The sequence below is a fragment of the Camarhynchus parvulus genome, chromosome 4A, assembly GCF_901933205.1.
Source record: "Camarhynchus parvulus chromosome 4A, STF_HiC, whole genome shotgun sequence".
In the NCBI taxonomy this organism is placed as follows: domain Eukaryota; kingdom Metazoa; phylum Chordata; class Aves; order Passeriformes; family Thraupidae; genus Camarhynchus; species Camarhynchus parvulus.
Genome location: NC_044600.1, coordinates 6155598 through 6166858, shown reverse-complemented (window position 1 = coordinate 6166858; position 11261 = coordinate 6155598). Strand labels below are relative to the sequence as shown.

General features: G+C 51.7%; 1 protein-coding gene across 2 annotated transcripts; it reads left to right on the top strand.

Moving 5' to 3' along the window:
* Positions 1–3353: 3353 nt before the first annotated feature.
* LOC115914850 (probable G-protein coupled receptor 83) lies at positions 3354–9408 on the top strand. 2 transcript variants are annotated; one of them, XM_030967657.1, is made up of 4 exons: positions 3354–3960; positions 4733–4858; positions 5519–5652; positions 8731–9408. In XM_030967657.1, exons 1-4 carry the CDS (start codon positions 3577–3579, stop codon positions 9323–9325), a joined length of 1239 nt encoding a protein of 412 aa, XP_030823517.1. In that variant the 5' UTR covers positions 3354–3576; the 3' UTR covers positions 9326–9408. The 2 variants fall into 2 exon arrangements, with proteins under 2 accessions (XP_030823517.1, XP_030823518.1); XM_030967658.1 differs by lacking the exon at positions 4733–4858.
* Positions 9409–11261: the final 1853 nt, after the last annotated feature.

The window sequence follows — 11261 nt, the reverse complement described above, 5'->3', positions numbered from 1 at the left end:
AGTTTCTGTTTTGGATGTACAGTGTCCATAGTTTAGAAATCTGGTGTTTCCATGCCAGGTGAGAGGAGCCTGAAAGCCTCCGTGGGGCTGCTGAATCTTGGGTGGGAGGAAGGTTCCAGAAGCTCTCAGAGAGCCAGGCTCAGGTGGAAGTGCCTGGTCCCAAAGCTCTCACCTTGCTGCCACCTCAGGCAAACCTGAGCTGGGTTCTAACCGTGTCTGGGCTGTGTACATTGGTAGCATATGCAATGTAAAGCTTGGTAATTAATATTTCAGGGGCTCAGCTACACTTTCTGTGCCCTAAAATCTAACAGACATCAATGTCTGAGGGCAAAAGGAGGAGTTCTGTACCTCCTCAGTTCCAAAGCCTCTGGTGCCTATCTGCACTTTAACTTTTCTGTCCAGGGGGAAGCCAGCCCCCCACAAAACAAAAGAACCTTCTGACATTTAAGCGTAAGACGCAAGAATGAAAGGCACTGAATGCCTTTAATACCTCCTGCATTCAGTCTCCTCAGAGACAGGCAGGTAATTGGAATTTTGCTCAAGAGGGGCAGGGAGAAAACTCTAACAGTTTTATTCCACAACACAACCATTCCTGCTCCTGATGTGTTTTCTGACAGATAAGAACCAGAGGAGCATCAACCAGAGACTTGTCTAATGACATGGAACACATGGGGCTGGCAGCTCCATCAGGGGTCCAAGGCAGGAGAGGCTGATTGGGATTATTGCTCTGTAAGGGATCAAATCTTAACTCCTTAGCCAGGGAGGGCCTGACTGTTTCAGGAGGCTCTAACACATACTGTAGTTTGATAATTTGCACCTGGGGAAAGCTAACATGCCTGGGATTTTGCTGGAAATATGATTAGACTAAACTCACAGCTCTCCTCTACTGAGCTTGCAGCTCTAAAGCCAGTGACAATGTGTGCCAGCAAGAACAGCATGGGAGGATAATGAAACAGCTCTTTGGATGCACAAGAACTTCACAGCCACAGTGAGAATGGCTTCAGGGGGACTAAAAAATAGCAGAAACCTCCCAGATCATCTTGCTATAGTGGTAATAAACATCCAGCGTGTCTTTTCTGGAGCCCTCAGGCAAGAAACTCCAAAGAGCAGCTGCAGAGCTCATTCTGCTTCTGCTGAAAGCAACTGGAGCTCTGCCACAGTCAGGAGCTGGTGCATCTCTTAGACCTGTGAATCCATAAATACAAAATTCTGAGCAAAGAACCAGTTCCTTGGAAATACACACCAAATATACAAATATTTCCTCCTCTCTTCTGGACTCTTTTTCTACTATTTGCCAGGAAGATCTTCATTAGTCTCTCCAAGAGCCTATGGCTGACACAGTGCAAGCTGGGATGCTCAATTTGCTCCATAGCAAATAGCCCCCCAAACTAGGAAAAATCTAATATTATACCTGACATCATGGTTTATATGCCCTGATAGAGGTTACGAATGCCAGGTACGAGGACAGACATCAGAACAACATTTTAAAATGCATTGTTAACTGGAATTAGGAAAAATTAGATAATTTGGAAAATATAAGTGTTCTTATCATTGGAACACACAGGATGACTGTAGCTGTTTATTGAACTGCACTGGGCTGTTAAACCCCAGACTGACAACAGAAGTGAATTCTTGGCTCCTTGTGTCAGCATGGGACCTTTTTACGCAGAAGCAGAATTTGGAATGTGGCAAGAGGCACATTCTCTATGTCCTGTGTCCCATGTCCCTCCCATGTGTTCCCCATCCTGTAGCTACTCCCCTGCCTTAGTCCTTGCATGGCCTGGCCACAGCATGGGCATGGACAGAGGAGAAGGAGATCATGCAGGTGACTGGAAATGGACAGGAAAAAAAAACCCTTTAGATATATATATAAGGAATAAGTGACACATGTGGAATGCAAAATGAGCAATATGATACTATCTCGTTTAAAAATATGTTGCCTAAAGTCTTTGAAACCTAAACTGCCTTCTGTGTCAGCACCTGTCAAGAGTGACCCAGCCGTGAGAAAAACTTATCAAAAAACAAGCTCTGAAACTCCACCGGGAGCCTTTCCACAAAGATTCGGGCCGGGAGAGGTTTGTGAGGATGGTTTTCTCCTTTTCCCGTTAAGAAAGGGATGCTCCGTGCCCGCTCGCCACTGTGGTGGGCGCTGCCCTCTGCCCCATCCCTGCAGCAGCCCCTCTGCTACCGGCACCGGCACCGGCGGATTCGCGCAGGAACCCGCGGCGCCGATTGAACCCCGGTAACGACTCCCGGGGCCCCGCCCGTGCCGCTTTATGAATGGAGCAGCTCCGCCCCCCGAACCCCGCCCCGAGCGGCGGCTCCGGCCCCGCCGGCGGCACGTGCGGGCGGGCCGGGGGTGCGCGGTGCGGGGCGGAGAGTGCGCGGTGAGAGGGGTGAGAGGGGTGTGCAAGGTGCGCGGGGTGTGTGCGGTGCAGGGGTGTGTGCGGTGCAGGGGTGTGTGCGGTGCAGGGGTGTGTGCGGTGCGGGGTGTGTGCCGTACAGGGGTGTGTGCGGTGCGGGGTGTGTGCCGTGCAGGGGTGCGGTGCAGGGGTGTGTGCGGTACAGGGGTGTGTGCGGTGCGGGGTGTGTGCGGTGCAGGGGTGCGGTGCAGGGGTGTGTGCGGTGCAGGGGTGTGTGCGGTACAGGGGTGCGGTGCAGGGGTGTGTGCGGTGCAGGGGTGTGTGCAGTACAGGGGGTGTGTGCAGTGCAGGGGTGTGTGCAGTGCAGGGGTGCAGTGCAGGGGTGTGTGCAGTGCAGGGGTGTGTGCAGGTACAGGGGTGCGGTGCAGGGGTGTGTGCGGTGCAGGGGTGTGTGCGGTACAGGGGTGTGTGCGGTGCAGGGGTGTGTGCGGTGCAGGGGTGTGTGCAGTACAGGGGTGCGGTGCAGGGGTGTGTGCGGTGCAGGGGTGTGTGCGGTACAGGGGTGCGGTGCAGGGGTGTGTGCGGTGCAGGGGTGCGGTGCAGGGGTGTGTGCGGTGCGGAGTGTGTGCGGTGCGGGGTGCGGTGCGGAAGGTGAGCTGCATGCGGCGGTGAGTGCAGAGTGTGCGGTGCGGGCAGTGTGCGGTGCGGGGTGTGTTGTTGAGAGTGATGTGTGTGCGGTGCGGGGTGTCCAGCGCAGGAGCCGGAGGAGCCGCTGCTGCCCCTTGGGACAGGGCACAGTCGGGGCCAAACACGGCTGGACAGTGCGAGGCAAGTGAGAGGGGGTAAGGGTGGGGAGTTAGGGAGGGGGGTAAGGGTGGGGAGTTTGGTTTCTCCTTGTGGCTGGGGTGTAATCATGCTGTGATGTATGCAGTGTCACATACAGACCTGTCTGATTCAGGAAGTGAAGTGTTGGTTTCTATTCAGAATTCAGATCACTGCTGGAAAGATGTCTTTGGATTCATTTAGAGCGGAAGGTGAATGTTTCTGCATTGGGAAGAAGTTCCTGCGACAGCAGCACAGGATGGTCGGGCAGCCTGCTTGAGCCCAGAGCTCACCTGTGATGTTCTTGCTCTTCCTGCTGTGTGAGAGTGTGTGTGATCCCAAACCAGCCCCTTTCTGACACACCAACAGGGAAGACTGGGGCTGACCTACCATGCCTCACTCACTGCTTCAGCTATCCAAGTCACAGGTGACAGGGTTTCTTGAGGAATTTGACCATTACTCTTCCATGGCCAAGCTCATGTCCATCTACCATGCAACGAACAGGAGCATCTTCAACTGGACAGAGAGCCGCATTGTTGAGTGGGAGAAATTTGCTGAGCTGGCTAAATATGAGCCAGAATCCCAGAAGCCAACAGTGAAAGCGCTGCTAATCGTGGCCTACTCGGTCATTATCGTCATGTCTCTCTTTGGGAACATGCTGGTGTGCCACGTGGTGCTGAAGAACAAGAGGATGCACTCAGCCACCAGCCTCTTCATCGTCAACCTGGCAGTGTCAGACATCATGATCACGCTGCTCAACACACCTTTCACCTTGGTAAGTAGCTGGTCTTGCTGTCCCTTCAGCCAGGACAGGAACCTCTCACCCACCAGAGCTCTGTCTGGTGGTCATAGGCTTTCCATGCACTCTCTCCTGGGGCTGAGGTGGGAACCCAACCCCACCAAGCCTAACTGATAACTCTGCCAGACAAGTAAAACATTGTTCAGCAATCTGTGGGTTCTCTTGCTCTGTTAGACTCTGTAGCTCCTAGAAACTCCAAAGTCTATCACAATGTGTGCTACCAAACCCCAGCAAGAGCTTCTTGGGGAATGAGAACAAGTTCCTGTGTTTTTAATGTTCGTGCAGCAGAGCACTAGAGAGTCCCTTAGTGGGTCAGAACAGTCTGAATGCCAGTCATACTGGGTGACTGGAAAAAAATAGTCAAGCATTTCAGAGATGCCAGCTGAATAAAGACTTCAATGAAAGCACTCCAAATCTGACAGTGGGGTTGATATCAAACCTTGGTCCACTTTTTCCGAATATAGTTGTTAGTGTAATAACAAGTTTTTACCACTGTTCACAATGTCTGTAGAACAGGCCAGGAGGGCTGTGGCATCAGTGGGGTTTGACCCTATAAACTCTTCTGTAGAGGTGTTTCAGAGACCAGGATAGCTGATCTTTCTATAAGTTCCAGGTGAAGCCGCCCAACCAGCCAGACCCCTTGAGCCAGCTCAGGTTCCAGCCACGGGACTTGTAGGAAAACAAACCAAACCCCCATGGATTTGTTTTCAGCACATTTTCTGGCTGATGAGCTGTTGTTTCCCCCCAGGTCCGCTTTGTGAACAGCACGTGGATCTTTGGGAAGGCCATGTGCCACATCAGCCGCTTTGTGCAGTACTGCTCCCTGCACGTGTCCACCCTGACCCTGACGGCCATCGCCCTCGACAGGCACCAGGTGACACTGCCTGCCCCTCCCTCTTCCTCCAAGGCTCTGGGAGGAGACTGGAGCTATGATAAGTTTTTCTGTCCCTGGCCATGACAAACGCTGGCTCTGTGTCCAGTGCAGGGCAGCTAGGACAGCCCAGGCCATGTGCCTGTCCCCAGCAATCACTCCCCTTTCATGTGCTGTTGTCAAATAGTAAGTTCCAGACCATCAGATTTTATCAGCTTAAAGATCTAACAAAGAAAATCTCATGAAAGTTGAATTTCTGCCTCAGCAGAGGGGAGGAAAGCTCAGCTTCACAGGCCCAGCTGGAACAAAAGACATTTTTTATGTAGTTCATATAGAATAAAAACATACCCTTGAGTGAAGACACTTGGGTAGATATCTTCCTTTTTTTTTTTTTGACCTAAGGTAACCTCCAACTTAAGGAAAACAGTTCTCACATAACAAGATTGAGAATAAAGTTTGAAAGCTCTTCTGAGCAGACTGAGAAGTTCAACATTTCCAATTTTCCAGGTCACTCTAATGAACAGGACATTTTCCTAATCGTGGCTGTCATTTTCCTATCATTAGTTGTGTTAGGTTATGTTACAATCTGCCCACTCCTCTTGTGGGCTGTGAGGACTTTTGCTTCCTTGTGGGAGAGGAGTCATGACAGAGTCTCTGTTGCAGGTCATCCTGAACCCGCTGAAGCAGAGGATGTCCCTGACAAAGGGAGCTCTGAGCATCTCTGTCATCTGGCTGATGGCAACCTGTTTCTCCCTGCCCCATGCTGTCTATCAAAAGCTTTTCCAGTATAACTACAGGTGAGTGATCTCCCCTTCCCAGGGAGTGTGTGGAGGTCTGGCAGCCCTTGTGCAGTGCCTTGCTCAGCAGGGAGGGCACCTGAGCGTCCCAGGCACAGGATGGGTGATGTGGGATGAGAGGGAGTTGGTGTATGGGTGACATCCCCCTTCCCCCAGCAGAGGCTGGGGCTGTGGAAGAGCTGCCTGGCCTGCACTGTGCCTGGCCTGCTGTCCAGGGTTTGCTCTCACCACCTCCTGCATGCCCAGGTGAGGCTCTGGGTCCCACTGGCACAGCCTGGCTGGGGCACAGCTGTTGGCAACACACACCTCCTCCAGTGCCATGGCCCTGCCAGGAGAGGTTCTGTCCTGAGAAGGTAACTTTCTCCTGAGGGACTTTATTCTTCCCTCCTTTTGCCTACTCAGCTCCTCAGATCCAGCAAGACCAAGCCCATCCAACTCGCCCAGGCAGGGAGGAGAGAGAGAGCCAAACTGCAGTTTCAAAAAGAAAGAAAATAAACTTCCTGTTGGGAATACCTGTGCTGACATCACCGAGGTTCTGCAGGGAGCAGGGACAGGGGACCACCCTGATTTACTGATCCCTCTTCCCCAGGATTTCCTACATTGAGTCTCAGGTTGTGACTTCCCTGTATTTCATCCATGTGGACTTACAAAGCAGGACCAGCCTTCCCTGAAGCTTGAGGTTCCTCTGTCCAGTGTTACACTAACGAGAAAAACATGGAGAACATACATTCTTCATGAAGCAGGGCTGTGGGGGACCACTGTGGGGCAGGTGAGGGACCAGTGCTTTGGCAGGAACTGGAGCTGTCCTGGTGTGCCATGGTGCCTCTCCTCAGGAAAGGGAACTCTTTGCTTGGCTGAACACAATGACAGTAGATGAAGTGAAATTTCACATCAACATAAGGACTGAAATACCAGAAAAAAAGAGAAGGTTCTAATGTAGAGGGAAAGAAATAAAAAAAAAAAAATAAAAGCAGAAGATCATCTCCCCACAAAAGGCCCAGCAATGGCACTTGTCTCTGCTGTCACCCTCTGCCAGGGAGAAATACAAAACCCGAACTCTGGGGTTCTTTTCCCTTGCAGTCCTTTCCTCTGTGGTACCCAACCTGTTCTGTCCCTCCTGTCCCCACCAGCCTGTGGCATTGCTGTGACCTCTCTGGTCTAGAAAACAGTCTGTAACAGTACCCAAGTGGGATTTTTGTGGCAGGTGTCACGCTGCTGGTGCTGCCCTTCGCAGGAATGCCAGCCTTGAGGCCAAGGGGATAATCTTACCATGACCTGTATTTTCAGGCTGAGATCAGCATCCCAGGGAGTGGGGCAAGGAGACACTGACAGGCAGCAGGAATGAGATTTCTATTGTAGACACTGACCTTCTGTAGAAAGGACAAACCTAATTTCCTGCAGCCCAGCCAGATCCCTCCTGTTGATGAGGCAGGAGAGTGTGAGTGCCTGCCCAGGCTGTCGCTGCTTTGGTGTCTGAGGGGCTGCAAGAGCTGCAAGTGGGATGGGGGCTTCACAGCCCTCCCCTGCCTGTGCTTGTGCCTGATGTGGCTGACATAGCCAGGGGATATCATACCCATAACTGTGCAGACTGTAAACACAGGGCAGGGTTACTCTGTGCTTGCATTGCTCTGCAGCTGTGCTTGGGGATTAGGGAGCAAATTGCTCATGAATGAAGGAACCCTACGATCTGTTTCGGGGCACCTGTCTCTGCTCATCCTTTGGCATGGCCAGAGGAAACCGAGCCCTGTGTTGGCACGAGGCAGCTCAGCAATATAAGGACTTCCAGGACATGCTATTCCTGTCCTTGCTTTCCATTGAAAAAAAAATCACAGTAGTAATATTGCTTGTAATAGCTCCTGCAGGCTCAGGGCTCCTGGGATTGCTACCAGGGAGTGGTTAGGGTTCTGGGATGGGAAACAGGGCCTCCACCAACATCCATCTCTGGCTGCACTACACAGCAGCCATCTGAGTCCCTGGTCATGTCAGAATTCACCGAAACACTGTCCTGTCAGATCCCCTTTGGCAGGGCCCCTGTGCCAGTGGTGAGGTCTCCCAGATCCAGGGGAGGAAAAGCCAAGACTGCAGTTCAGAAAAGATGATTCTCCTTTCTGCGTCAGTTCCCATCTCGAGGGCATCTCCAGGTCCTCCGTACTCGGTGGACCCATTGTCACTCCTCTGACCTCATCCCCTGCTCCAGCTGCCTGTTCTCAGCAACCTCCTATTTGTGGCACAAAAGGCAACTCCAGCAGTTGAAAACAGGATATTAAAGATATTAATCAATACTGCAGTGAATAGTACAGCTTGATGGGAGCTAAAATCTGTGCTGAATAGAGGAGAACAAGGGATGAAGAGAGAAGAGTAAAATGGAATAAAAGAAAGAAAAAGAGAGGGGAAAAGAAAGAAAAGGAGAAAGCATCCACTGGAAATAAATTCCATTACACCAGCTGCGGGGTGTGGAGGGGACACATGCAGTGCAGTGAAGGGTGATGGGATGAGAGCCACTGCTGGCCAGGCAGTGGGAACACACCCAGATCCTGGGGCTGGATGGGATGGGACAGGTGTGAGAGGTTGTTAAAATGAGCTGTTGTGTATAGTTAGACTTTCTTTTGTTAGTTCATTGTCAGTGGTTCAACTGGAGCCAAGTGAATAATCATCACACCAGTTTTAAGAGGTAGCAGGAAGGTTGTAGGAGCTGATGGCAAGAGAATGGTGGGTAGGAAAGGGAAGTGAGGTGGGCTTGTCATGCCTTTGAGGCTTTCTCACAGCCTCCAGCCCTTCCCTCCCCTCCAGAACAGCTTTGGCTTGGAGCTGCAGTGGTTCTGGCTGAGGGATCCTGTGCTGGGGGGTATGGCAGGGCAAGGGGTCCTGGCTGCTGGGGGACACAGCAGGGTGGGTGCTTCCATGGAGGGCAGGGGCTGCAGGTCCAGCCTGAGAGAGACATGCCAGAGACATGCTCTGTGTCCTCCCTCTGTCCACACTACAACTCTCACAGTGAGACCCCCTCTGTGGTTTGCCAAGCCAGCAGCACCCATGGGACAGCAATGGCCACATGCCACATCTGTATTTCCTGTTTTCAAGGGAAGCCACTGTCCGGAGTCTGTGCCTCCCTGACTTCCCCGAGCCTGCAGAGTTGGTCTGGAAGTATCTGGACCTGTCTACCTTCCTCCTTCTTTACCTCCTGCCCCTGCTGATCATCACCGTCACCTACATGCGCCTGGCCAAGAAGCTGTGGCTGCGCAATGCCATCGGGGACGTCACCACGCAGCAGTATGTCACCCACCACAGGAACAAGAAGAAGAGCATCAAGATGCTGATGCTGGTGGTGGTGGTCTTTGCAGTCTGCTGGTTCCCCCTGAACTGCTACGTGGTGCTGATCTCCAGCCTGGGCATCAGGACGAAGAACTCGCTCTATTTCGCGCTGCACTGGTTCGCCATGAGCAGCACCTGCTACAACCCCTTCATCTACTGCTGGCTGAACGAGAGCTTCCGCACGGGGCTGCGCTCCCTGCTCTGCATCTGCCACAGGGTGCCGCAGCCTCGGGAGCAGGCGCTGCCCCCCAGGGCCATGTCCTGCCGTGAGGCATGGCTGGAGCAGGCCAGGTGCAGGAAGGGACCCTCCTCCCAGGCCAGCTGCTCCACCAGGAACCTCCCGATGGCCAGCACGGACCTGTGAGCCATGGGGAGTTACCTGGTTGTGGGAGGCACCAAAGGGCATCTCCCAGGCTCTCCTCAGGAGCCAGCATTGCTGCTCTGTTGTTTTACTGCTGATTTTTGGCTTATCTTACTATAGCCCCTCCTCTGCTTGGCATGATGGGCACACAGCCTCTCCAGCACCAGTAAAACCCATGCTGCAGCTGGCCCAGGGGGCAGGAATATGTACAGGGGACATGGAGCTTCTCAGACATCGTGATCTGCTTTCAGGTTTTCCCATTTATTGCTATCAGAGGGAGTGGACCCAGGTTTCTGTCCCTGGCTGTAACACGTGCCATAACGTGGGGCTCTGCGCAGCAGCAGAAACAATCCACGAAGACACGTGTTTGAAGGAAGGACTTGGACATGCAGATGAACTCCATCCACAGGGTGCCTCACCAGTTAGTGTATAGCAAAGCCTCCTACAGAGGTAAGGATTGTTGACAACAATTTTGCTCTCAGATTCTGCTGCTCCTCCTGCCCTGTCTCTGTCGCACCCGCAGGAGCTGGAAGCCAGCCCCAGACAAGGGGAGCAGGGATGCACCCCAGGAGCCATGGCCACAGGCTCCGATGGCACAATGACAGATTAATGTAGTCCACTGAGAAGTTCTTTTTATTATAAATATATTAATTCAGTTAAGAGAGCTACACTGGCACTTTATAAAAGACCACGAAATATTTCATCAGGGCTGTAGCATTCACTGACTGAAGAATGGAACCGTTCTGCATTGTTACTAGTTGCTGTAAAAGTCTCATTTAAACAACAGGAGGGCAAGAAGGGGCCAGAAGGGATGTCCTGTGAGGAGCAGCCAAGGACTCTGGGGCTGTCTAGTTGGTGCAAACCAGGTGATGGATTTCAGTAGCCCAAGGGCAACTATGTCTGCTGAGGGGCTCCTGGTCTGCCCTGGTGATAGCCCAGGCAGATCTTCTGCCCAGAGAGGCACTGGGGGGCCTGGGTGGCTTGAGGGAATAAGGACACACTCCCAGCACCTTCCCAGGGGAGAATAAGCCAGACCAAAGAAGGGAAACTAAGGACTGATTTTTATGGGTGTTTTTTTTTGTTTTGTTTTGTTTTGTTTTGTTTTTTTTTTTTTTTTTTTTTTTGTTATTTTCCATTTTTGCAGTGGGAAGGGAAAGGACAGAAAGGAGGGGGGTCCTTGCTTCAGGCTTCACTTGACCCCATCTGGGCACCTTGGGTGTGCACTGCAGTGCCTGCACCAGAAGAAAACAGCAGAACACCAGGAGTGGCAGCAGGAGGGGGTGAATACTTCATCCCTGAGGCACTTTGCTTGGAGCTCACAATTATTGAACATGGGAATTCAAAGCTGTCTGTGCTGGTTGCCAGCACTGTGCTCCCTCAGTGTACAGAAGGGTTTGTTTTCAGTCAAAAAACATCACTGTGAGTTTCTCAAAATGTTAAGATAATCTCTAATTAATAAGCATCACCTCATTTAATTAGTTAAAGAAGCTATAATTTGCTTTTTTACTGTTCCTCACTAGCTTTTGGTGAGCAGCTGTCAAACTGCCATGTATTGTCTTTAATATTTATTAGGTTTGTTTTCCTTCCTTTCTGTCTTTAAATGGCTGAATAACCTTTTTCTGGAGGAGTCCAAGCCCTTACTCCGAAGAAGGGGTCTCTCCACACCCCCTTGATCTTCTGCTAATCCCTGTAGTTATCTATCTCTTGCTGTCAGAAATAACCTGGCTGGTTTTCCTTGGATCTGTCAATCGCAGCATCTCCTCGTTGCTGAATTTTTCTCCCCTAAATGGGCAGGATGTACGAGCTGACTGTATCGAATCTCTGTAATGGCTCCATTAGCTGGACTGATAATTATCAATGCCTGAGTGAGATTCAGAGCTTCACACACTTCATCCAGTGCCTCAAGGCTCCTGTATCACTTGAGGATGCCCTGACTCCC